Source organism: Natator depressus, chromosome 1 (assembly GCF_965152275.1).
Source record: "Natator depressus isolate rNatDep1 chromosome 1, rNatDep2.hap1, whole genome shotgun sequence".
Classification (NCBI taxonomy): domain Eukaryota; kingdom Metazoa; phylum Chordata; order Testudines; family Cheloniidae; genus Natator; species Natator depressus.
This window is the reverse complement of record NC_134234.1, coordinates 40,803,996-40,831,340: the sequence shown is the minus strand read 5'-3', so window position 1 is coordinate 40,831,340 and position 27,345 is coordinate 40,803,996. Positions and strand designations below refer to the sequence as shown.

Here is a 27,345-nt window from a genome sequence, read left to right as displayed (position 1 = left end):
GGGCCCGGCCGCGCCCAATGGGGTTGGTTCTGCTCGGGCTTTCAAACACAGTGCGCGGCGCGCGCGGCGGCGGCGGGTGTTTTGGTTTCTGTTCCAGCCGCAAGGGACGGACCCGAGCGAGCAAACCGAGAGCGGCGGCGGTGGCGGCGGGTAACGGCTCTGCCGCGCGCTGTCGGGTGGGGCTGGGGCGCCTCGTCTCTGCCCCGGGTCCGGGCTGCCGGGCCCTACTGCCGCCGAGCTAAGCCGGGAGACAGTCCGACCGGCGCGGGCGCAGACACGGCGAGGGGGGGAGTGCTGGGGCCCGGCGGGGTCGTTAGCTGAGCCCTGGCTCCCCCACCCATACGCGCGGAGGGGAGGGGTGGGTGTGATTGCATTAGGGGAGTCTTCCCCCCCACACACACACACAGATACATGCGGGGGGAGGGGGGGATTATTGCCTTACCTGAGCTCCCCCACAGACATAGGCCGAGGGGGGGGGGGTATTGCATTCGCCGACCCCCTCTGCAGGGCTCTGAAACTACTTTAATTCGCGCCATACCTTGGTGCGCCCCCAACATCTCCGATACTACGTGCCGCCCGGTCGGGCAGTGTCCCTATCGAGCATACCACTGGCATCCGGAGGGCAAAGGGGCCTGGGTGTAAGGGCTGAAACCTCTGGATTCGCTGTCATTGCAGAGATACAAATCCCAGGACATTTGTGCTTTTCCCGCTGTGAGCGTTCCCAGGCCCCTCTCCCGCAACTGGTGTGTGAAATGCCACCTGCACATTGCTCCTCTCTGGGTGCGTTTATTGGGGCGCCTTAATTGGCCTAAGTACTTATGGACTCAGTAAAATAAATGCCTCAGGAAGCATTAAATGGGTGATTATAACAACCTCTTTAAACACCTCCGCTTTCTAGACAGTCTGTCAAAAAGAAACACTGTGGCGCTGCCGCTAGTACTGTGTGTCTTGTAGCTTGAGAAACGCCCATGAAATGGGTCGTACCTGACATCCTCATCTGTGTGGCTTTTTCTTCTTCGCCTACGCATAACGCACCTCAGATGGCACATGACTAGGATTCATCACCGAACTGGGTCCACTGGCTGGCTCATTAGCTTCCCCAGGCTGGGTACTAACAGGGATTGCGATGTCAGTGCTGATCCATGCCCCCTATGTGCCGCTGGACTGCTGTCGATGGCTTGACTTTAACTTGTCTAGTTTACATTTAAACTGAATTCCTGCTAATTCTCATCTGGCCTATTGGTAAACATGAGCCAAAGTCCCCTTGGCCTCCCTCTGAATGAAATGTAAGGCAAGGACAATACAGAAAATGAAAAAAATGGTATTCGTGAGAAGGGGGTAAAATGGCAGAGGACTCTGATGGGGGAGGTTTGGTTGGAAGTGGGGACTTTATGGGGACATGCTGCCCTCTTGAAGCTTGCCTTCCTTCTCAACACCTTCCAAGCTGGGCCCCTGTCTACAGTTGCTGCCTAAATTGCACAGCTGTTCCCCCTGCTGGGAGGAGGCTGGAATTGCAGCCAGCTAGTTCTGTAGCAGGAGAGCTAGGTGGCTTTCCTTAATTTTATAGCCAGCCTTTATTTGCTGACCACCCTTCTCTTCCCCCCTGCCCAATTCCCCTGGGGGGATAGGAGGAAATTTCCCATGGGTCCCTAGTCTTCCAGCCCTGTTGTGGCTTCTACAGTGGATTTCTGTGTGGGAGCCCTTTGCTGTCAGAGTTCTCTGCAGCTGCAGGTTTTGCAGCTGCTCTTAGCTGTCCCTATATGTGTCTTTTTTTGGGTGAGAGGAGCACTAGCAGCATGACATGGAACTTCGTAAGTTCACCTCAGTAGCTCAAGCTGTGCAGTTTGGTACTGTCACTGTGTTTGGTATGGGTCACCACTGAGACTGCCAGAAACAGCAGACACGTCCCTAACTGGTGGTATATTCTAGAATAAGATTTCACCAAACCAGTTAACAACAGTGACTCCGGTACCACCACACTAGTTATCAAGAAGCCAAAACACAGTTTCCTTAGGCATTCCAGTCCCCGACTTACCACCCAGACAACTGGATTTTTGTGATGAATGATTATTAAAACTAGAAATCACATATGAAGTTCTTCCAATCCCAATGGACCAGCCACCTTCCCCAGCTCAATATATGCTTTTAGGATCTTACCAAATACCACACTGCAGCCAATACCTTTACTGAACTAAAAACTGTTTGTTAATAGAAAAGAAGAGAGTTATTAAATGGTTAAAGGAAACATACAGTTGATTTCAGAGTCTGTAGGTCAGGATAATAGCAGAGATGGTGATTCTGCTAGCGTGCAATAAAACTCTTTGGATCACCTAAAAAGATTGGGGATCATCAGTGTTTTTCCAAAGGTTACTTATTAGAAATCGCAATCTAGAGCAGTGGAGCAAGAAAGAAGACAAAACAGTGATGTCACAGGCTCCTATTTTATACCCTCAGCCTATGTGCCTGGAAAGTTACTGGCAAAATGAGGGAGTCTTAGATCACGTCCTTCATGCCTCACTGAACCATGAGGCAGCCATTGTCTGGTGCTTTCTGAAATGTCTCCAGGAGAGGCTCACTGGGTGAGCTGAGTCTCTTCAATGGCCCATCAGCACAGGGATGGCTAGTATGGATGTAAATTTGCCCTGTGGGTGTCACCCAAGAGCAAAACATACTTGATACACAAACACATAGCCCAGCGGTTCTCAAACTATTGGTCGGGACCCCAAAGTGGGACGTGACCCCATTTTAATGGGGTCGCCTGGGCTGGCTTAGACTTGCTGGGGCCCAGGGCTGAAGCCCAACCCTGAGGGCTTCAGCCCTGGGTGGCAGGGCTCAGGTTACAGGCCCCCTGTATGGGGCTGAAGCCCTTGGGCTTCCACTTCCCGCCCTACCCATAGCAGTAGGGCTTGGGCTTTGCCCCCACCCCACCTGGGGCAGTGGGGCTCAGGTGGGCTCAGGCTTCTGGCCCCCCTCCTGGGGTTGTATAATACAGGCAGTCCTCAGACTTATGACACAATTGGTTCTTGTAAATTGCATTGTAACTCGGAACTGCAATACACTCCATTGTGGGACCGAGTGTCGTAAAGTCAAAACCAATTGTCGTAAGTTGACTCAGGGTGTCAATTCAGAAACGTAAGTGCCATTCATCGTAAGTCAAACGTTGTAAAGTCAAGGACTGCCTATTTCATAACTTCAGATACAATGACGATACCTGGATTTAAACAGAATAATCATACTAAATATATAACTTTTCCATTGATACATGACATACTTTGTACAGGATTTATTGCAATTTGTAACAGTGGTCACTGTATTAGTGTAACTAATTATCTTCCTTAGTATACAGCATCACAGGTACAATCTAAAGCTAGGCATAGCAGGAAGCCAGCCAGCTTGGTGCCACATGAGAGTACAGCACCCATCTGCCCAGCCTCAGTGCAAATACACTGCTAAGTAGAACTTTATGCCAGCGTGGCTAGTGATGTTATTCGCCATCATGGGTCAATATGGCCAGGAGAGTGCATTTTGTTTCATGGGCGTATTCTGGAGCTCTGCACTGCATGCAACGTCTGTTCATTTGAGACTGAAACACTTTTTAGTTTTTTGGCATCCCATTTCCAACAAGCTCACACTTTGGTACCCCCTGTCTTAGTGGATATATGGAGTTCTATACAGTTGCATCTTTCAGAGATGACCTTAAGCCACTTATATGCAGTGTAGTTTGTAGCCATGTCAGTCAGTCCCAGGATATTAGAGACACAAGGTGGGTGAGGTAATAACTTTTATCGGACCAAATTCTGTTGGGGAGAGAGACAAGCTTTCAAGCTATACAGAGCTCTTCTTCAGGACCTGAAGCTTGTCTCTCTCCCCAACAGAAGTTGGTCCAATAAAAAATATTACCTCACCCACCTTGTCTCTTGAAATCACTTATGGCACTTTGTAAGAGTATGGTTTTCCCGTGGTATTCATGAGTAAAATTTCCCCTCATACTCCACTGCTGTGCTTCATGCTGTAGTTCGTTAGCTCTGGGTAGCTGGTGCAAGAGATGGCCTATGTAAATGTTAACTATTAAGTTGCTGATAGGTGTTTGCCTTGTTTTCTCTAGTGATTTTCTTCATCATGGAGGTGACAGGAAGTTTCTTCAGCAAACTGCGTGCTTTAGCTGTCACTTTGGAGAAAGAGGCTGAGCAGCTTGAACAAGCATTAAATAGAGAAGATACACGTAAGTGTGTGAGAGGCTGCACCTCAAATCTGGCACTTCAGCGAAAGCTGTTAGCTTTGTGCTCTAAGCAAGAAAAACACATTACAAGAGAGGTCAAAGTATTTCCAACCTGCTCTTTTGTATGGAAATGCAGATTCTAGTTTCTGATGTGATCTGGATATTTGGATTAAGATGGAATGTTGAATGCTGAGAGTTATAGACTTTGAAGGCCACATGCCTAGTTCAAAACTTAACTTTTTTTGGTCTTGTAACTATTTTTCTTTGTTGAAATGTCTGTATGTTGTGGGTTAAATCTTGAATGGTATGTTCCTAGAATGGTCTTTTTTAACATTTGATATAAAAAAGGGAAAATTCGTGATTATCAGGTGTGGAAACTGGCAAATTGTTTAAAAATATGATGCCTCTCTTCTAGAAAATAATAGTGATGCAGCATTACCTACATGTGAAAAGTTTGTTTAAACTTATTTTGTTAACCTTGTTCACACATATTTAAGTTGTGGGTTGCAGCACATGTAGTGAAGCTCTCCTTCGACATAAAAAAACCACTCCACAAGTGGCAGAAGCTGTGTCGGCAACATAGCCCTGTGCACACTAACACTTACTCCAGTGTAACTTATGTCGCTCAAGGGAGTGGAATATTCACACCCCTGAGCAACATAAATTTTGCTGACATAAGTGATAGTGTAGACATAGCCTGAGTTCCTGGAGGAGATGCAGTAACCCTCCCCCAGGAAGAAGAATACAATCTCTAGAACACAAAGATATATAAAATGTGTAGGTACAATGTATAAAGGGGATACAATAGTATCATAACAATACAGATAAGTCTCATCAAGTTGATAAAATAGTCCCCACGTATACTGCATGTGGTTGGAATATCTGTCACAGTGTCCTTATTCAAACTCATTCATGCACTTTCTTGATTAGTACAGATTTTGTCTCACTAGATAAGGTTTCTACATGATAGAACTACTTGGATGAGAAGAGACCTCTAGTTACAGGTTTCAGAGTAGCAGATGTGTTAGTCTGTATTCGCAAAAAGAAAAGGAGTACTTGTGGCACCTTAGAGACTAACCAATTTATTTGAGCATAAGCTTTCGTGACCTACAGCTCACTTCATCGGATGCATTCGTGAGCTACAGCTCACTTCATCGGATGCATTCAGTTTTCCACTGAATGCATCCGATGAAGTGAGCTGTAGCTCACGAAAGCTTATGCTCAGATAAATTGGTTAGTCTCTAAGGTGCCACAAGTACTCCTTTTCTTTTCTCTAGTTACAGGGGTTCTCAATTTTTTCATACATCTTTATAGATTTGTTGACACAACTGTGTAGAAGTCACCTTTCTTCTGATTCATGATCAGCTAACATCCTTACTGCAGTTGTGTGGAAAGGTAGCATTAGGCAAGTATTGAATTTTTAGTCGTCTTTTGATTAAATTTAGAAGCTATGAACAAGAATTTCCATATAACCAGTCTGCTCTCCAGGGACCACAGTTTGTGACCCTCTTCTCCTAGTGGGTTATGTAGTCTAACTTTCTGTGTAATGGCAGAATTACATTGTTGTTTTTAAACTGTCCTTAACAGGTATCAAGTCTGGCCTTGAATATTGTAGCGGACCACCAGGTCTACTACAGTTAAGTCAAGACCAGCTTGAAACACTACTCTCCCAGTAATCTAAGCACTTGAAATTTGGTGTTCTTCATGAGACCATGGGCTAGGGTTAGTGATCCAAATTTTGGGTCCTTTGACCAAGGGGTTCCTGAGATACAGTCCCCCCACTCAAAAAAATCCTCTTTTTTTTTTTTTTAAGATTGGCGTATTCTGCGAATGTATTTTTGCCCAGACCAGCGGCTCAAACCATGGCTCTGATCCTGGCACAATAGTTTCATTGACTTGAAGGTTGCTCCCAGAGATATGCCCACCGGCCCTTTGTAGTAGCAAAGTTCAGAACAGAATTAGCCAAAGATTTTGCTTCTCCATTCTCCTAATGCTTGAACTAAATGGGTGCCTGTTAGCCCCATGTTCTCTCCTCCCATGTGTATGCCAGGATCTGGGCGACTGAGCCCCTGCCCCTCACTTCATGTGAGCTGGCATCTGGGGCCCTTGTCCCCTCTGTGTGGGTCAGAGCCCCTCTCCCTGCCCCCTTATCTGAGCCAGCATCTGGGGAAACCCTGCCTTTTTGAGTATGAAGCTGAGAATAGGTATTCTGGGAGCATGCACCAAGAACACAAGGTTGACACTGGGATAAAGAGTTGATAACAGGCATGCTTGATGCATATCACAGGCTCTCCAGCACTGGGGAGGGGAGGGGAACACTCATTGACATAAGTGGAGCAGTTTACACATCTCAGGGCTATTGTTTCAGGCTGCATTCATTTCCATGAGGTGTTCTCATTCAGCTGAGACCATTACATTGAGATAAATTGGCCACTGTACACCTCTGAGTCTCCTATGCCTTCAGGTTATCTTGTTCTGGGGAAGCTGCATATAGCAAAGCAATTGCTGATTATGAATTTCTAAATATTATAGTGGAGCACCAGTTCTGCTACAGAGATTAATTTATTTAAAGAATGTTTTAATTTAATTTAAAGAATGATTCTTCTAAGTGTTCTAAGATTTGATGCATATCCAGATTATCTTGAATTATTTTTGTTTTAGGGAGGTGTATGATAGGATTAATGATCCAAATTTGGGGTCATTTTAGCAGCAGGTTCTGAGATACAGTCTACTGGGGTGGGAAACAGCTTTTCTTAAAGTTCACTGATTCTATCAATGTGATTTTGTTCACATCTGGTTTCTAATGTGCTAATGGTTTGATGGGATGGACAGTATGAGCTGGAATTGGAGATGAGTGGCAAGGCGACTGGGGGAAATATGGGCAGGGGCTCCCATAAGCCCCACATTCTTCCCTCAGATGTGTATGCCAGGATCTGGGTGGTCTGAGCCCCTCTCCCTACCTTTGTATGTGTGCTGGGATTGGGGAGTGGGGCTATAAATTTCAGGGAGTAGTGAGGGAATGGGAGAGAAGAGATACACACACCAGACTTCTCTCAAATGTATAAAGTTCCTGTAATCACAATGTAATAACATTGTCAAGTTTTTTAGATATAGACCATGTCTGAGATTTTTCTCACCAGCTTTGTTTGCTACTACACAGTCCTAGCATTTCAAAACACAACAATTATCCTCATTCCACCATAACGAAACATAAGAGAGGAGGGAGGGGAGTGTAGGCATACTTAGGAATCCCTTGGACTTGGACTCAGAAAACTTGGGCTCTATTCCTGACTTTGCCACTAGACTGTAGGATGACTTCGGTCAAGTCACTTTAACCGCTCTCTGCCTCAGTTTCACCATCTGTACAATGGGGATAATGTTTCACTCCTTGAGATACAATGATGAAAAGTAATATGTAAGAGCAAGGTATTTTTCTCATTACCTAGCCACAGGAACATCTAGACTGGACATCGATATAATTGTAACTGTCTAAATGACTGCTAGCTCCTACCAACAAGATTTTGTTTTGTTTTGTTTTTTAAAAAGAGGAAATTTAAATGGCAAAAAAATTTAATGCCAAGTTAAAGTTGCTCAGTGGTATCTTGCCGTTCCCGAACGTCAAATTCAGCCACACTCAAACTTGTGAAAACCAGGAAATACAGTTCTACCGTACTCGCCCATTCAACCGTAACACATACTCACACACTGCCTTTTTGCTGAGCTGAACAAGAGCTACCTACACCTGCTCTGCACTAGTATACTTAGCCTACTCTACACAAAGAACACCACATCTGCTAAATTTTACAACCCCTTCAACCTCTTTTTTTACAAACCCTTCACCTTATGCACACAATACCAACTAACACTATACCTGTATTTACCCTTCATTAAACTCAGATCACGAATTCTCTTCCACCTAAATGCAGACTATCTCCCCCACTAGTGACACAAACTACATAAGTAAATTACATTACATCCTTCCCATGCCAGTGTTGGCGCACAGGGCAGAAACTAGTCTCTTCCATTCTTCTCTGTCATTTGTTCTTGCTTCCATCTGCTCTACGGTGTCAGTCAACTGTTTTGCCTGCCCTTCTAAGGGTTCTTCTGAAGGTTTCTCTTGGGCAACCTTGTTTCCTCAAACCAGTTGTTTTCCACTTGACAGCCTCATGTGGGAATCTGTGTGTTGGCATCCAGAGTTCTTGTCCCAAATATGTGCCGTGCTTCTTTCTGATTCTGATGGCAACAATTGGCTGGTTGGTGATTTCTCGGACCTTGTCTTCGTAATGAAGTCTTTCCAACCACTGCCCAAAATCTTTTGTGGGCACTTATTTTTGAATGCATCTAATTTTCTATCTAATGTTTTGGTAGATAGCCAGCTCTCAAAGCCATACATTCGCACAGAGATTATATTTGAATTGAAAATTCTCAGTTTTGTTCTGATGCTATATATGTAAGCTTGGAAGGATTAGATATTTATTGCTACATGTCAGTAAATGTCATTTTCACTATACACACACACAAACTGATGAAAAAATATTGCCATAGATGATAATTGAAACTTACAGATGGGCAAAGTAAGAAATTCTGCTTGAGAACTGATTAGAGTTTGATTTAAAGTTATTTACTTAATATATTTTGACGTGATATTGACAATTCGTGTTTTAATGGTTATATAGCTTTAAATTTTTGAATCTCAACATCTGCTGTCATTAAATAATTGTCTGACACCCCGTATAATTTCTCACAACTGAAAATTTAAATTAAGAAAAATTAAAAATGTTTAAAAATAAACATTAATATTTCTGTTGAAATGATATAAAATAAAAAGTTCTGCCAAGCCTATGTATTTCTTTGATTACCATACGTTATTAAGTTTAGTAAATGCTGTGTTGCCTTTCCTATCCTTGATCTCACTTCCTTCGTGAAGTCTCTGTTGGCCAATATGGTGCAGCCTAGGTAGATGAACTGTTCTACTTTGTTTTTGCCTTCTCGTGTGATTTTACTACTAGATGACTAGGCTTCAACAATGTTTGTTTTAGCATACTAATCTTGAGCCCTGCTTAGCCTGGTGTTTTTTCCAGATTGTCTATCTTTGTAACTTTTCAGGAGTGTCACTCAGTAGTGCAATATCATTAGCAAAGTCTAGGTCTTCTAGGCATTTGCCATGCTATATCAGTGTTTGCGTTGTCAATACCCTTTTTCATTATCCAGTCTATGACAATGCCAAACAGTGGAGATAAAATGTAGCCCTGTTTTATGGCAGTGTCCAAGTTGAACTACCCTGTCTGGTTGTTTACCCTTACAGAACACTTTGCATCTCTGTACGTGGCCTTGATAATGACGACAACTTTAGCTGCGATTCCGTAGGACTGAAGAACATTCCACAATGTATGTCTGTGCAGCTGTTCAAATGTCTTTTGAAAAATCAATTAAATTGATGATGAGGGGAGCTTCCCAGGTTAGACATTCTTCTATGATGGTCCTTAGTATAAATATCTCCTCTACACAGGATGTCTTGGGCCTGAATTCTTCTCTAATCTTTGCATCCACTGCCTTTCTTCGTGTCACTCAGCAGAAGGCTTTCCCTACAACTGAGTAATGTAACTTCTCTCCCATTTTTGCAGTCAGTAAGATCACCTTTTTTGGATATTCTGACAATGATTCCATCTTTTCACTAGTCATTAGGGGGTCTCTTTTTTCCCAAATCTTCATTGACCAACTGTCTGTTTTGTTACGGTGATGGTATCAAGTTTTTAGCGCTTCTGCTGTGATTTGATCATCTCTCAACGCTTTATTTTTCAGTTTCTTGATTGCAGCCTGTACTTTTGACATCTCTGTTGGGCCAATGTTAATATCGAGTTGATCCAGTTTGCATGTTTCATCAAAATCTGATGCTGAAATGGAGCTTGGTCTGTTAAGAACTCCTTTGAAATGTTCTGCTCATTTGTTTTTCTAGCCTATCTCAGTTGTAAGCATTTTTCCATCTTTGCTTTTTATTGGCCCATTTCCTATTTTGAAATTTTCACTTGGTAAACAACTCTGTGACTTCCTATCATAGCAGCATTGCCATGTTCTTCTGTCAGAGAATAGCACTGTATGATTGACATTTTTAGGAATCTGGTTTGGAGTCTGGAGTATATGGTGCACTAGTTTATATGTTCCCAATTGATGGGTCATTACCTTGCGTAGAATCTGCCATAATGAGCACTATTCCCTCTAATTGTTTGTTGTCACTATAACCTGAATAAATGAGATGCGGCTTCTCTTGCTTGAAGCGCTTATTGTCTGCACTTGTCAGTCTGCTCTTGCTGATGCCCAGAATTTCGAATCTAACATTGTCCATCTCCTTCATGATCTTTGATATTTGAAACATTCTCGTGTTTCAGTAACAACTTTGAAGTGTTTTCTTGCTGCCAGCATCAAACTTTTCAGGGTCCAGGTTTCCACAGACTTGGTTTCACCAGGAGCCTTCATGCAGCATGCAGGCTCAGCAGTGTTCTCTGCTGATGAGCCATTTTTATCAGAATGATACCTTGGTTCCCTTTCTATAATCAGTGTGGGTTTTTTATGAGGCTAGGTGGTTAACCTTGTGCTCAACCCTCCCCACTTTATTCATGCTTGGGATGAGCAGTCACATTAAAGTGCAGCAGGCCAGCTTAACCTGCAGAGTGCAGTGCTGAAATTAAAGATGCTAGATTTCTCAAGTACACTTGCATCTCTTTGATCACACACTCAGGGGTCAAGAAGAGGGACTCTCGAATCCCCAGAGACTGCAGCCTCCTAGGTTGCCTCATATCACAATCGCACCTCTTCCAAGCTGCTCCAACTAATTTCTCCACCATTCAGTACAGCTACATCTAACACAACGAACACAGCTGGGGTACATGCAGATAATTCCCAGTGGTTACTGCCAGCTCCAGGTGGGCAGAGTTAAGATTGCATGGGCAGGTATCTCAACTTTGTATTTCTTGGTTTTCACAAGTTTGAGTTTTGCTGAACTTGGAGTTTTGGAGGAGTATGAGATACCACCGGGCAACCTTAACTCTGCATTAATGAAGTTTTTTGCTATTTAATCTTTGATGACAGTTCAATACCTTGTTCCATTACCTCTAATCCTTAAAGTCAGTAGGTTTTACTTACTTTTTCTGTTTCGTGTAAAACTATTGCTGCTTGTATTGTCCTTATTGATCCAGTCTGTCCTATGCTATTTGTCTATCTGCATTGCTTGCTTTCTTTATAGCATATCTGCACATTTGATTCAAAGTTTTAATTTGATTTATCAACTCATACTTTTCCTGGTCTGTACATTGCCGTGTCTTGTCACGTAGCAGATATTCCCTCTTGCTTCATCTATTCACATTAACCTTAATTTCCAGTATAAGGGACAAAGTCTGCCTGCTTTTGACTTCTGCATGCATAAGTGGGAAACACTGGCATCTGTATGCAAGCAAACAAGTCAGATGAATTGATACCTGAGTCTGCTTTTTGCAGGTATAGATGTTTGTATCCATGTTTCTGCCAAACTTAGTTGAAGGTTAACCCTGATAAGAGGTGAAATTTGGCACAGGTATCCCACATTTTCACGGAACATTCTTATAGGAGTAGATTATACCTGTGGTGATACTGCTTCTATAAACAAGACCTTCTAGCATCATTCACTGGAGCAGTAATGGAGTGAACCTAAATTGATCCTCATCAATTTCTCTCCTCTTCCCCCTGTGGCTTTGCATCCTGTGCAATGTCAATTGTCACACTGCAGTCTTATGATATGTGGGGCATTTGGTTTATAATATTACACTTGGTTCTTTTTTATATATTTATTTATTTGTTTTTGTTTTGTTTTTCATGTTGACTCTAATAAAACTATATGTCTATGGTAGAAATAATTGAGATTACCGACTAACTTAACGAAAAGATATTAACCTCTGTTTTTCCTCCAAAATCGTTTTCCATTAACATGCATATTGAAGAATATGAAGATGAATCTCCAATGAGAGTTTTACATGACCTGCATTGTGAAGTCAGGACTCTAAAGGTAATGACTGACTCATCACTTTCAAACTATACAGCAACATATCTTTTTATTTTCCATAACTTTACAGATTATATATTAAATATTTTACAGTTCTAACTCATGAAGGTTAACAACTCAGAATTTGACTTGTTTTCTTTCAGTTTGCAAGTCCTAATTATTTGTGTTCCAAACTAATTACTTAAGTAAATTCTTTGTTTATAGAGTTGGTGGCACTGAATTTATAAGAAACCAATTTGTGCACTTCATGAAAGAGACCCAATTTCAGTAAGCAAACAGATCCCAGTTTCAGGCTTTCGGATGGTGGTTGAAAATGGTAAAAAGATATTTAAATATACAAATATTTTGTCTACTGTCTTATCACTCTGGTATTTAAATATTGAATTCATAGATTCTAAGGCCAGAAGCGACCATTGTGATCATCTAGTTTGACCTCCTGTATAAGACAGGCTATACAACTTCCTGAAAATTATTCCTAGCACAGATTTTTTAGAAAAACATCCAATCTTGATTTTAAAATAGTCAATGATGGCGAATCCACCATGACACTTGGTAAAGTGTTCCAGTGGTTAAATTGACATTTGAATTGACAGTGTGCTGAAGTATTCCGTAACCCAAAATTTCTAACAAAAATGTTCAGATAGGGAGTAAATTGTAGCACTGATGGAGTTCAGATTAAATGTACTAATATATACCCCAGTAAACATGTTATCTTGCTATAAGAATTTTATGGTGAACCACATAAAAATACAATGGAAAATATGGAAGAAACTTATTATCATTGTCTAATGGTCTGTTCAAACTATTCAGTGGGTGTTTTACTCATGACTTCAATGAGAGCAGGCCCTAAGCAATTAAAATCTTCTAATGTTCTCATTTGTTTGACAGATCCATCTCTCTTAAATTTCCTCCCTTCCCCACTATCTGTCATTCTAGCCAGCTGCAGGTATTCTGGCTGAAATATGCAAAGGAGCAGTATCCAGTCCTGGAGCCTTAGATGAGAAGAAATGCTTCCTTTCTACAATCTGGAACTCTAACTCTACTTAACTGCTGTGTGGGCAATGCTCTAATCTTTTGCCTCCCATAATATCAGAGCAGCAACATCTCAGGACCTTTCCTCAGTGAGAAAGTAGAGACAAGGACTGAGAATTACAAATTCTGTTTGAAGTCAACTACTAAGCATCTTAGATTAAAACTTCTTTTTTAAGAGCTTCCACTATCTACTGGTTAGTGTAAAATATGGTGACAGTTGTGATATAATGTTCTGTCCTGCCAGCAAGTTTTAATAACTCTTCATTTCTGCACACTGGGATTGAATTTAAACTAGATTAGTCTATTTGAAGTACTGACTTGTAGGGAAAGTTCGAGCTCTCCAGTCCCCAAATTCCCAACACGTTTTATTGCTACCATAACTTGGTACATATTTTTATATTTCTGCTGTAGGATATACTTTCAGACATAAAAAGAAAAGGAGTACTTGTGGCACCTGAGAGACTAACCAATTTATTTGAGCATAAGCTTTCGTGAGCTACAGCTCACTTCATCGGATGCATGCTCAAATAAATTGGTTAGTCTCTAAGGTGCCACAAGTACTCCTTTTCTTTTTGCAAATACAGACTAACACGGCTGTTACTCTGAAAACTTTCAGACATAAGCATGTTGTTCCATATAGCAAGGTAACAGGTGGAAATTGAAGGTTGTGAATATTGTGTTCCACTTCCTTCCCATTATCGAAGCAAAAAAATTTTAAAAATGAGTTTGTACACTTTTTGGTTTCCTTATTAATATACAGAAAACTTTGTGAAGCTGGTATGGTTGTGACACGTATACTTGACACAAACTCCCAAAAGCAATGAAATGAAGTTAACCCACCTAATAGTACATACTCCACTCCATCATGTTTAGCCACCTATTTACCATTAGCACAACTACCGTACATAGCACACCACATCCATAACTGCCTCACTCAACCCAGCCTTCTTCACATACCTCTTTAATCAAAGTACCTCCTCCCAACATTATTAGTTGTGGATATTAGGTAAGAGTATTGGGTTAGTAGAGGGTAGTTTGGTAAAGTGGGTGGTGGAAGGCTGGATTCCCTAGGACAGAGTTATAGTTGTGGTACATGGGCTGATGCACGGTAGTTTTGATAATGGTAGGGTTTGTGCCTTTGGGTGGAGGAACAGAACATATGTACTGTTAGGTGGCTTAACTTTTTATTTACTGCTTTTGTGTCAGATATGTTGTGTGTAGCAACCAAACTACTTCACGGCAAAGATCTGTGCATTTCCTAGGTTTGTAATGATTAAGCAGGGATGGGGAACTGGGTAAGGGCAGGAAGCCTGCGTGGAAGCAGAAGTGCAGCTGATGATGATTTTATCTATTGGCTCATAGGTGCCAACAGCTGCACATATTTATTAACGCTTTTTTTACTGGCAACTTTGGTGAATAAACCTTCAAGGACAACAGCTGAAAATTACCCTCAAAGGAGCTCAGGTATTAAGGGGCTGAGCTTCTAGCAAAAATATGCAAACTCTCATTAACAACAGCTACTGTGCCAGAGGACTAGAGAGTAGCAAATGTTGTATTTATGTTTAGAAAACGTTCTAGGAGTGATCTGAGGAAGTATATACATGGTGTGTGTTGACGGAATCCAGGACATACCCCCCACACCCAGGAAAATTTCAACCAAAGCCCAGTGTGTTCAGAAGGAAGATGTTTAAAGACTTTAAAAATTTTGCTTTTGCTATTTACATGTGTATCTTCCATGACTAGCCTTTTGAATAAAATAAGCCTTTTTTAAAGATTCAATATACTCACCCATTTGATGAAGCATACAATAAATATATTGTATACTTTATTCCCCACTGATCTTTGAACAAAACTAGGGAAGAACAACACTATTTGTAAATTAGTATTTTAAAACTCATGCCTCTACTTTTTTCCTTCAAAGGGTGATGTTAATGCTACCCTGGATCAGAGTCGCTCTGAAAGACACGAAACTTATGATTTCATGAAGTCCATTAAAGTAATGATGCAAAGAAATACAACAGATCTTGAAAAAATAAAAGAACTGTTCCAGAAATATGGTTATCAACCACTTGTTAAAGATAACTCAGGTAATACTACTTGAAAATACTGTAGAACCTTTGGAAGATTAAAAATATGATTTCTGATAAAACATTGCCCTAATTGTAAGCATCTCTGTATTAAAGAACAGACCAAATGTGTTAATATTATGAACTAGTTACAAAACATAATACAGGCTTAGCCAGATTTCTTTGCATTAACATTTCTAACAGTAGGTCTATTTGTAAACCCTTGAAATAGTATGCAACTTGAAATATTTACCCTTGTTGCATGGACAAGTTAAATATCACAGTAACGTGCATAAAATTACAGTCCCTGACGTTGTAATCTATCTTTCATTTCAGGTGTCATTAATGTGGACCACAGTAGAATTTGTTTTACAGTAGTACCGAAAGATTTGGGGTCCCATTGTGCTGGGTGCTGTAAAAACATGGACAAAAAGACAAAGGTTCTAGAGTTAAGAAAGACCATCTGATGTGGTTTTTAAACATAACTGTCTTGTCCTATATTGAATACTAACTGGTAATTAACAGCATGTTAAAATGTAACACATTGTCTTAACCCAATTTGTTATCCTAATGGAGGCTTTGTCTACATGAGCTATTGCACTGGTTTCACTTACATCAGTTCATACCCCTGTACTCTTATGTTGGGTTGAATGGCTTTTTTCAGCCTATCTTAAATCAAACTGAAATAAAGCAGGTTTAAACTAAAATAAGTGTCCACCCAGCAGCTTGCACCAGTTTAATTAAATTATTTTAAAATCACACTGTTAAACCAGTGCAACTGTTTTGCATAGACAAAGGCCTTTAGACAAAACCAAAGGACTATCTAGTGGTGTCTCTTGTTATTTAATGTTGTCTCAGCTTTCCCCAGTCTATTCCTTAGAGATATAAAAATCTCAGTAATGCTTGAGGATTAATATAAACCCTTAAAGGTATTATATTAAATGTTCAAGAAAATCAGTAAATATGTGCAAAAAGAAAAGGAGTCCGTGTGGCACCTTAGAGACTAACCAATTTATTTGAGCATAAGCTTTCGTGAGCTACAGCTCACTGTAGCTCACGAAAGTTTATGCTCAAATAAATTGGTTCGTTTCTAAGGTGCCACAAGTACTCCTTTTCTTTTTGCCAATACAGACTAACACGGCTGCTACTCTGAAACCAGTAAATATGTGTAATACTAAAGCATTTTCAGAAGTGTCACCACTGGCAAGTCTCCTGCTACTTATGGCTTTCTTTTAGTTGCTATAATTTGTAGGAATTTGCAAGTGTTGTTTTCTTGAGTCTCTTAGTTTCTGAACATAACGTAGGATTTGGGCACTCAGTTACCTTCGCAATGGGATCTTCTTAGTTCCTCTTGTTTTTTTTTACATTGTGCCTTGTGCACATTTTCACAGTTTTCTATTAACTCTTTGTCAGTGTTGTTTTTCTTAAGGGCAGTCCAGCTGTTGCTACACTTTCTTCTATAATCTTTCCTCCTTCTCCAAATAATATTCCCTGAATTTGAGAAAATGTCAGCTTTTAACCACATTGTAGGGTTTCATGTAGTTTCCAGTGGCACCTTCTAGTATCAAGAAAATATTTACTTCATTTTTCAAATGAATTACTTTTTTGTTTAAAAGTAAACATTATTCTCTCTCCCTCCACAGCCCTCAACATTTTGGTACATATTAATTTGCTTTTTATAGTTTTCAGATTTTAGTGATCATTGTGTAGGAGAGTTAAAATATTCTTTTCTCTTAACCATTTCTTTATTGAAATAAGTACACCAGGAGTTCCTTCGGATTCTTGTTACATGTAACAGGATTTCAATTTTACAAATACAACTGTTGACTACATGGCACCTCTGAACAAGAGCAGGGGGACTGTGCCAGCATATCTGATTGTAGAGATTAAGGAGTAAAATGAAAATAAATCCATTTTATATCATATTTAGCCTAGGATTACAAAATAGTCTTGTTTGCTTAGTCTATAAAACAGTTCTTAAGTGGTATACTGAAATTTCTGAAGTATCCTTTGTTTTTAATAAAACAGTGGAGGACGAGGAGGAAGTTAACCATGCATCTAAGATATCTGACCAAGCTAACTCTGATCAAGAGAAAGTGGAAGATATTTCTAGCTTTCCTGCTTGTATTGGGAAAACATCTGTGCCTAAGGATCCCCTGCGTAACCCACAGCTTTCAGATTTCGGTCTGTCACAGTACGCATTCTCCAGAACTTGGGATGTGATGGATGTGCAATCCCAGACCAATATGCATAAAGAAGATTCAAGAAATAGAATTCCAGCTCCCAAACAGACCCCATATATAGTGCCCAAAACACCAAAATGTACATTAAAGATGGATGATTATGAATGTTTAACTCCAAAGCTTGAACATTTTGGCATTAGTGAACATACCATGTGTTTGAATGAAGACTATACAATGGCACTTATTAATAAAAATCTTCAGACAAGAAAAAAGTAAGTAGATATTTTTAACTTCAGACTGTCCTATGTTTTCTGTAGTAGTTTCCTCTGTGATTGTACTAGTTTCTTGCAATTTTCTGATGGTAGGTGATCCTTTCTTTCATATTGATTTCCAGCTTTGTTAGTGTTGCATTTAAAAAAAAAACACCTTTAATATCCAGCTGTCTACACACACACACACACACACACACACACACACACACACACACACACACACACACACACACACACACACACACACACACACACACAAAATCTCTCTGCTGTGCCAGACACTGCTGTGTTGGATACCCTAGATAAATTGCGTCTTCCTGCAAATTTTGTACCTTCTAAAGATTTTAAATTTTCCAGTTTGAGTAGGATCCACATGATAGAGACAGTGACTATGTGAAGACCTTGGCTTTCATTAATCTCAATAAAAGGTGATTTTTTTTAAGTTAGCACTTTTAAAAGCAGTTACCAGCTATAATGTAATCCAGCTTTTGGGGGGTATTTTTTTGGAAACTATTTTTTTCACAAAACCAAAGACCGATGAAAACGTTTACAATTTTTAATAGTCATGCAAATATTGTTTTAATCAAATAGATACTCCCTTGTAGTAGCTGCAACACAAATACGGCAGCATGGAGAACTTCAAAGTCAAATTGGTATTTTTAAGGGCCTGATTTCTAAAATGGGTACACCTGGTTTTAAAAGTCAGGCCCTCATTGTCTATAGCTGAATGAAACAGAAGAAATACACAGCATAAGTAAATTACATTTTTAAAATAATTTTGGTTGTAATAATCTAAAGTGAGGTTATTAAAATAGGTGAAATATGTTTTTCACAATGTCCTTTTAAATTCTACAACTCAGTTTCTCTTAACGATTTATTTGACTTAATGAAAGAGTTATCATCTGGAGTGACAAAAAAGAGCTGATAATGAAAACTGTCACAACTTTAATTATGAAGTCAGTGTTAGTTCCATGGGACTTCTATAATTGACGCTCTATATTATCTTTTAAAACTCAAATGGAAAGTTTGTAGTAGGATTAAACAAAAATCACAGCATAGCTGGCTGTTTTTCCTTCATACTTACTGAGTAGGTGGATTTTTTTTTTTTTGTATTGGTCAATCTTAACATTCAAATTTTTAAAAATCAGATCTCCAGACAGACATTATGCTCTTGCTATGATGCCAATGTATGTTAGAACCAGTGGCTCTAATTGCAAATACTACAACATCAATTCAGTTATTTTGCCTTTTTCTATACGTATGAAAAATTGACATGATGATTTCCCACAAGTATTCCACCCATTGGCTATTCTGTGGCTCCTATTTCTCTTCCCACTCTGTGGACTTGGAAAGGAACCGGTCTCAATTCATGTCTGGATCATTCTATAAATGGTACAAACATGCCCCTTGTATTCGTGTTTCATAATAATTAACTTTTAGTAATGAGAGAGCTCACTATGCTGTGACTGATGTGACTTTTTTGTGGCTGTGTTTTTTCTATGTACTGTATTTAAAGGGATGCTAATTCAAAACTTAGTCAGTTTCAAAGAATGCGTCGAAAGTAGTTTCAGTTAGTGGACCTCACTGGGTATTTAGTTTTTATAAATCACTTCTTTTTTGCTTCTGTCTCCTGTTGCTGTGTGAAAAGATCGAAACTTATGAACTATGATCTGCCACCTTACCTGTGCCCATAAATATTATATACCAATGCATCTATAAATTCAGGCTTCAGTTCTGTAACTATAATTACATTTAGAACAATTGTTGACACACATCACCTTTTCCTAAACATTATATAAAAAAAAACAAAAAACACAGCCACCATTGGCAATCTGACAACATACTTCTCTTACTTACAAAACCAATTCAAAATTGAACAGGGAACTATATACAGTATAAGTTGTGCTAGCCACACAAGCCCTATATTAAATCAAAGTAGATTAGCATAAAACCATTAACCAGTCCTGGAGTTAGGGCTGCACATTGGTAGTGTTCAGAATTAAAGTAATGATATGTAGATTATGAAAGGTGAAAGTGGTTCAGTTTGAAAGGAAACTAAATGAAGTGTTTGAATGGCTTAATTTTTTATTTCCTTGCTTCTTACTATTTGCTAACTTTGAGTTACAGTTGTTAGACTGCATATACTATCAACGAAGTTTTCTTTGTGTGGCATATGTGTGTCTCTACATAGCCACTCCCTGCCTTGTAGAGTTTAGATTACAGTAACTCCTTGCTTAACATTGTAATTATGTTCTTGAAAAATGCGTCTTTAAGCGAAACAATGTTAAGCGAACCTAATTTCCCCAGAAGAATTAATGTAAATATGAGGGGTTAGGTTCTGGGGAGGGAAAATTTCACCTGACAAAAGACATTATATACATATACTGTATAAGTTTTAAACAAACAATTTAATACTGTACTGAGCAATCATGATTGTGAAGCTTGGTCGAGGTGGTGGAGTCAGAGGATGAAAGAGGGTGGATCATTCGGTTCCTCCTCTTGCTGTTCTTTCCAAAGTGTCAGGGGGTGCTCAACCCCCGGCTCTGCCCCAGGCCCGCCCCCACTCCAACCCTTCCTCCAAGGCCTCACCCCTGCCCTGCCTCTTCCCACCCCTGCTCCTCCCTTCCCCCCCCCAAAGCATGCCACGTCCTCGCTCCTCCCCGCCAGAGCCTCCTGAACATAGTGAAACAGCTGATTGTGGGAGGGAGGGGGGAGGCTGCGCGCCTCCTGCCCGCAGCAATCAGCTGTTTTGTGGCATTCAGGAGGCTCTAGGGCAGTAGTTTTCAAACTTTTTTTCTGGCGATGCAGTTGAAGAAAATTGTTGATGACCACGACCCAACGGAGCTGGGGATGAGGGGTTTCGGGTGTGGGAGAGGCTCAGGGCTAGGGCAGAGTGGTGCGGGAGGGGGTGAGGGTTGCGGGATGGAGCCAGGAATGAGGGGTTCAGAGTGTGGGAGGGGGCTCTGGGCTGGGGCAGGCGGTTGAGGTGTGGGAGGGGGTCAGGGCTCTGGGCTGGGGGTGCAGGCTCTGGGGTGAGGATGAGGGGTTAGGGAGGCAGGGGGGACTCAGGGCTGGGGCAGGGGATTGGGTCATGGGCTTACCTCGGATGGCTCCCAGTCTGCGGCGCAGCAGGGGTGCTAAGGCAGGCTTCCTGTCTGTCCTGGCACTGCGGACTGCGCTGCGCCCCAGAAGTGGCCAGCAGCAGGTCCGGCTCCTAGGCACAGGCGCGCAAGCGGCTCCGCGTGGCTCTCGCCCACAGGCATTGCCCCCCAGCGGGGTTTGGGGCGGGGGCAGTGCACGGAGCCCCATGGCCCGCCCACGTAGGAGCCGAACCTACTGCCGGCCGCTTCCGGGGCGCAGTGCAGTGTCGGAATTGGTAAGGACTAGTCTGCCTTAGCCGGGCAGCACCAGCAACAGGACTTTTAACGGCACGGTTGGCGGTGCTGACCAGAGACACCGCGACCCAGTGCCTGACATTCCGCAACCCAGTACTGGCTCGCAACCCACAGTTTGAAAACCACTGATCTAGGGGGGAGGAGCGAGGATGCAGCACACAGCCTCTCTCCCCATGCCTCCTGCCTGCAGCAATCAGCTGTTTCGGGGTGTTCAGGGGCTGAGGGGGAAGGCTGTGCCCTGCGTCCTTGCTTCTCCCCCCAGCCTCCTGAACACCACTTAACAGCTGCTTGCTGCTGGCGGGAGGCACGGGGAGGGAAGGGGGAGTTGCTGATCTGTGGGGCTGCTGACAGGCGGGTTGTGCTGTGCGGGGTGGAGGGGACCTGATGACCTGACCCGCCCACCTCGGTTCCAAGCCCCAATGGCCAAACACCATTATAAGCAAACATTGTGCAACTTTAAATGAGTATGTTCTCTAATAGATCAGCAATGTGACAATGAAACAACGTTAACCAGGACGATGTTAAGTGAGGAGTTACTGTAGTTTAATTAATCTTTGTTTCATTTGCCCTGCAGGATAACAATCCTCTTCTTGCACTTCCTCTTTCCTGGACTCTTTCTTGTCAGGCATATAGTGCATAAAGTATGTAGAAAGACTTTACATGCTTTTAAGCAGGCTAATTTTTGTAAATAAGACTCTTTAAAATGTAATTAGTTTATTAATTTAATGGGAAGAACCTGTGTAAAGTTAGAGATGTGTATGTAGCCAGAGTGACAAAGTAGACTTATTAAATGTCATTTTTAAATACCTATAACTTAAAATGGTTCGACTAATTGCTTTCAAAAATAATTCTAGCGTACTTAAAGTATTTCCCCAATTTTTTTAGCTAGAAATACTTTTCCTGTGCAAAACTGTAAGGGATATGAAAATGGGCCTTGTAGTGAAACTCTGGTTGCAATCTTCAGGGAACTGCTATTAAGTAGATCATCAGTGTAACAATCTGTAACTCATAGAATCATAGAATATCAGGGTTGGAAGGGACCTCAGGAGGTCATCTAGTCCAACCCCCTGCTCAAAGCAGGACCAATCCCCAATTTTTGCCCCACATCCCTAAATGGCCCCCTCAAGGATTGAACTCACAACCCTGGGTTTAGCAGGTCAATGCTCAAACCACTGAGCTATCCCTCCCCCCAACTCAAACAGCTTGATCAATTTTCCTCAAGCTTTAGGGGAAAAAAATTCTCCTTAGTCTTGAATAACTTTGGCAATTTTCAAGCCAAACTAACTTTCCTAGCGGGTAGGGAGATAAATATATGGGTCTTAAAATGGAACCTGGTTGCAACCTTAAAGAGACATCAACTTAAAATCATACAACAGCACTTTTGATATAGTCATGGGAATTCCCATATCAGATCACACCTGTCAGTACCTTATGTTTCAGAGGAAGGTTCAAGAATCCCTGTTGGACAATTATGGAATCCTTGGTCATAGGGAAAACAGGGCTGGGAAACAACTTCCTCTGTCCTTCTCATTATTGCCAATCTTTCTCCTCTGCTGTATAGGTTTCAGGCAAGAGGGAGAGACAATGTAAAATAAAATGGAAATATGGACTCTAAAATCAGATCAAGTGTGGGACAAGACAGCCTGAAACTACTTTTAACTATTTTTTTTTCTTTCAGAATGACTAGGTTTCAAATCTCTTGGGCTACTGATAGGGCATGGATAGATTGTGCACTTGCACGCTATGAATTGCGGGATTTGAACCATAGCTTTCTTTGAGGAAGAGAATGTGTGGTCTTACGTATTTACACAGTGCCTAGCACAATCCTGATCAGGCCTCTGGGTGTTACTGCTATATAAATGTTTAGTAAGTTGACAATATGCCTTTAGTCATGGAACCATAGTCATGTTTTTTTTAATATCACTTTTGATGTATTTTTTTTAATCCCAATCTTTAGTTTTCCTAAGGAAGATGATAATGAAATGTGTGTGGCAGCAGCATCATCATCAAAGTCCAGGGAAATCATGGTTACTCCTGGGCCAGCCATGAAAACACCTAGCAAAAATGGTAAATTCAAACTATTTGGAATGAATAGTGGTAATTTTCAATTAATTCTGAAGTAAACTTTCTGCATTGATAGTTCAGGCTTGATATTTGTCTGCATTATAACGGTTCAGAACATTATTTTTAAAGGGTACAAAAGTAGGTGGGTTTGGCGGTGTGTAAATCTAGCATCCAGACTTAAAGATAAATATTTCCTTTCTCTCCTATCTCCAACACCATCATCCACAGAGACCAAATATGTTATCTCTGTGACTCTTTCACCTTCAGAACTTAATCGTTGCTTCAGTAATTTCAAACTTATTTATTAAAAGCTTAAAAGAACAGGAATGAAGGTACATTAGAACAAGCTGACCTAATATTATAATTTGTAACTCTTTCAAGAATAGCTGTACAGTATCTTAAGAGAAAAATGAAACATACTTCAGAAGGTGTATGAAGATTTTAGAGCAAAATTGTACACTGACAAATATTTAGAATTTGGAAAAATTTAACCTACGTTTATGTAAGAGATTTGTTCAGAAATATGATGTAGATATGTTTTAAGCAAGAGAACTGGTTCTTGAATGTGGATATTGCTATGGATTTGAACAATTGTATAGATGGAGTAAAGCTTCTAACCTTAAAGATCCTACTAATTTAGTCATGTCTTCACAGTGGTAAAACGGTCAGCTAGTATTATACTTTCATACTGTTTTGGGATGTGTAAATACACAAAAATTGTTACTGCAGTCTCTAATACAGAATTGTGAAATTGAACTGTTATATATGCCCTATCTATTCAAGCATGTGAAATTATTACTCATATCTATTATTTTAGCTGTTGATTGCATGGCTTCTCCTTTGATACCTGTATTCTGCACTCCTGGTTTGAAAATTCCTTCCAGAAAGGACAATACCATCTCACCCAAATCCCTGAAGACGAAAGAATCAAATATTTCTAATCAGACAGCAACCCCCACTCTTCCAGACTTTGAAACAGGCTGGCTAAAAACAGAAACTAAAGTAAGTGCTTAAATATCATTTTAGTAATCATATTTATTCTGAGACAGGTGAACACGTACTTAGATATAATTTTTAAAATGAGTCAGTAATGGGCTTCCCTTCCCACACTGCTTTTGTGGGCAAGTATATCACTGTAGAACCAATCCTCCTAACATCAACTTTAAGAATGCTATTAATTACTTCATTTGTCTAATAAAACTAAACTAGTTGAAGACATTTTACTATAAGTTTGAATATGATTACCATCTTTTATACAGCCCTTAAAGGGGAACAAGGCTGAGTCACTGCCAGAGATTGATGTGACAGTTAAACAACACAAAGAAGATTGTGCTTCTCCTATTTTAAGTTCTGATGAGTATCTTGAACATCTTGGAAGACCCTCTCTTCCAAAAATATCTGACTATGAAAATCTCCTTAATACTCCTCCGCCTCCAGAAATAACAAAGATACCAGAAGACATTCTGCAGGTTGTTTTTACTTACTTTTTGTGTGTGTTTGTGCCTGTGGAATCTTCATTCTGTTATTACATCAGTGGTGTGGAAAGACTAGTTCATTTTACCAGATTTGAATCTGGAAATTCTTTGCTGCTTTCCATTGAAAATGTATAAAGCATAGTCATGCTTTGAATTCTTGCTCAGATAATTACCTCTTTAATCCCTTTAATGTTTTATTTTAGATATTATCAAAGTATAATCCAAAAACAGATACACCTAAAGTAATGAAAATGGAGACCAAAACAGGAATTGCTACAAAATTTGAAAGGAATATCCCAGATTATTGCAACAAAGAGAACAGGTGAGAGTGAATTCCCCAGATGTACTAAAGAAATTGACAGGTTTCAGAGTAGCAGCCGTGTTAGTCTGTATCCGCAAAAAGAAAAGGAGGACTTGTGGCACCTTAGAGACTTTTCTTTTTAAAGAAATTGAATTGATATAATTTAGGGGGGTATATTTGGAGAAGATATATTCATTTAGAAATTAATACTTGCTCTCAGATCAGCTACCAAAACAACCCTTCTTGATTGTGTCTTAATAAATGTGCAATATTTGACATGGTATTTATGGTGACTGTCTTAAGGTTCCTTTTCTGTTTGGTCTGTAGTTCATACAAATATATATTTGTGTACAACTAATAACTTCATTTTTTATAAATAGCCAGAATAAATTCATAGAATTTAAAATGATCATGTTCAACTGTATAACTATCAAAATTGAAGGGGTTGTGACCTGGAAAATATATAAAAGTGTGTGCTATATCAGTGGTGGGGAATACACAGCAGCTTCCCATACCACCTGGCCAGAACTGTGGCAGTCTAGCAATTAAAAAAGACATAGGACAGATTACTGCACCCTTCCCAGATAGCATGTGTATATACATGCAAATACAATTACTTCATGACTCTGGGAGAATGGACTATAAAGAATGTAAACAGTCAAGAAATACTGCTTACGCCTTTCTTAATCAGGAAGGAACCCAAATATCCTATAAATGTACAGTCCAAGGACTTAATAAAATCTAATGTTCATTCTTGTACAAAGGAGGACAGGAAAAAAAATGTCATAAAACTCTGTAACTTTACCTTTTCGTTCTTCAAGGGCTCTTTGCCCGCTCCCTGAGAACCAACGCCCCAATGGTTTCTTCAGATGTTCTTCTGTTCAAGGTTAGGTCATTAAAACCAGGGAACAGAAATAACCACCTGTGACTTAAATGACCAATCACACAGCCCAAATAGCAAATTTTGAATACTCAAATGCTTGCAGCAAATAGTTTGCAACAAATCCATAGGTTGAAACAAGTTTGCACAACATATCTGAGCAATTCTGTATAATGGATAAATTAGTAAAAATCCTGTTCAGATTGATCAGGAAAAGGATACATTATTTGTGACAAATAACTTGACCTACTATGGATATCTCACACATGATGATATTCCTCTGCTTCATTGTTCTTTATTGTGCTTGTTGCTTACTCTGATATTAAACTTGTATTTGCTACAGATTTTAGAGTATTGGTGAGGAAAAGAGAAGTCTTCTTCAGAGTTAAGGCCATCATACCAGAGTGTTCATGAGAGCCCTGAATGAAACCGAGAACACTCTGAGTTACGTCAGCTAGTATGTTTGAAATTGGGATCCAACCTAGTACTGTATCAAATAGAATAAAGCTTTAATTTAGCTGGACTTTTTCCCTGTCAAGCAAGATTTACAAGGAAATGCCTCTTTCAAAGGCTTTCTGTTTGAACTGACAAACTTAGTTCTCTTCATTGAAGACACTACTGAAATGTTAAATAAACTTCTGTACTGGATATATTTACAGAGGATATTCTGAATCTATCGAATCAAATGATTGAGAGTGAGCTGGGCATGTTTCTGGATTTTGATCCACATTTATGGATGTTCTGAGTCTTACAGAGCTTAAAAAGTTGGAAGAAATAGAAAACCAATGAAAAAAGACCTATATCTCAATTTCTAATAACTTTCAGCAAGTCCCAAGGAACTAGTTATGCAAAACTCTTATGGAAAAGAGATGTACATTGTCATAACTTTGCCTTTCTTCAACAAAATACATCTCCACGGCACTAGCTGCAAACTTGGAAGTTGGAGACACAGGAGTAAGAGGACTTCTTATACACAGGACCTGGGGCGAATAAAATCATAATTAACAATTTGTACTAAATCTCATATGAAAATAAAGCACTGTCAAAAATATATTTGTGCTACATTTCTATGTTAGTGATGACGTGCTTCAAAGAGCTTTGCAGAATAATCCTTCATTTAATTCAGAACTGGTGACGTATTCCATGTGATTATTTCTGTCTGTTTACACATGTGTTTGTGCAGTACACTAGAGAGAAGAGGATGATTCAAATAATACACTAAACTGAAACTTCAATATGCTGCCTTAAAAAGTAAAATCTCTAAATCTTTCACTTACATTATACATCTTGTTAAAAGCACTGAATTTAAGGTCAACATTTTATTAAAATATCTGTTTTGTTGTCTGTAACCAGGAAGTTGAAAGCCACTCCAATGACTGAAGAACTAGAAAGAGGAATAAATACAGTGTTACATAAACAGCTTCTA

General features: G+C 40.2%; 1 protein-coding gene across 1 annotated transcript; it reads left to right on the top strand.

Moving 5' to 3' along the window:
- The first annotated feature begins 31 nt into the window (after positions 1-31).
- Positions 32-26,953, top strand: SKA3 (spindle and kinetochore associated complex subunit 3). The gene is made up of 10 exons (XM_074958279.1): positions 32-150; positions 4,106-4,222; positions 12,190-12,254; positions 15,205-15,370; positions 17,378-17,804; positions 23,157-23,266; positions 24,081-24,265; positions 24,523-24,732; positions 24,942-25,060; positions 26,579-26,953. The coding sequence occupies exons 2-10, from the start codon at positions 4,120-4,122 to the stop codon at positions 26,610-26,612; spliced, it is 1,419 nt and encodes a 472-aa protein (XP_074814380.1). The 5' UTR covers positions 32-150; positions 4,106-4,119; the 3' UTR covers positions 26,613-26,953.
- The last annotated feature ends 392 nt before the right edge of the window (positions 26,954-27,345 follow it).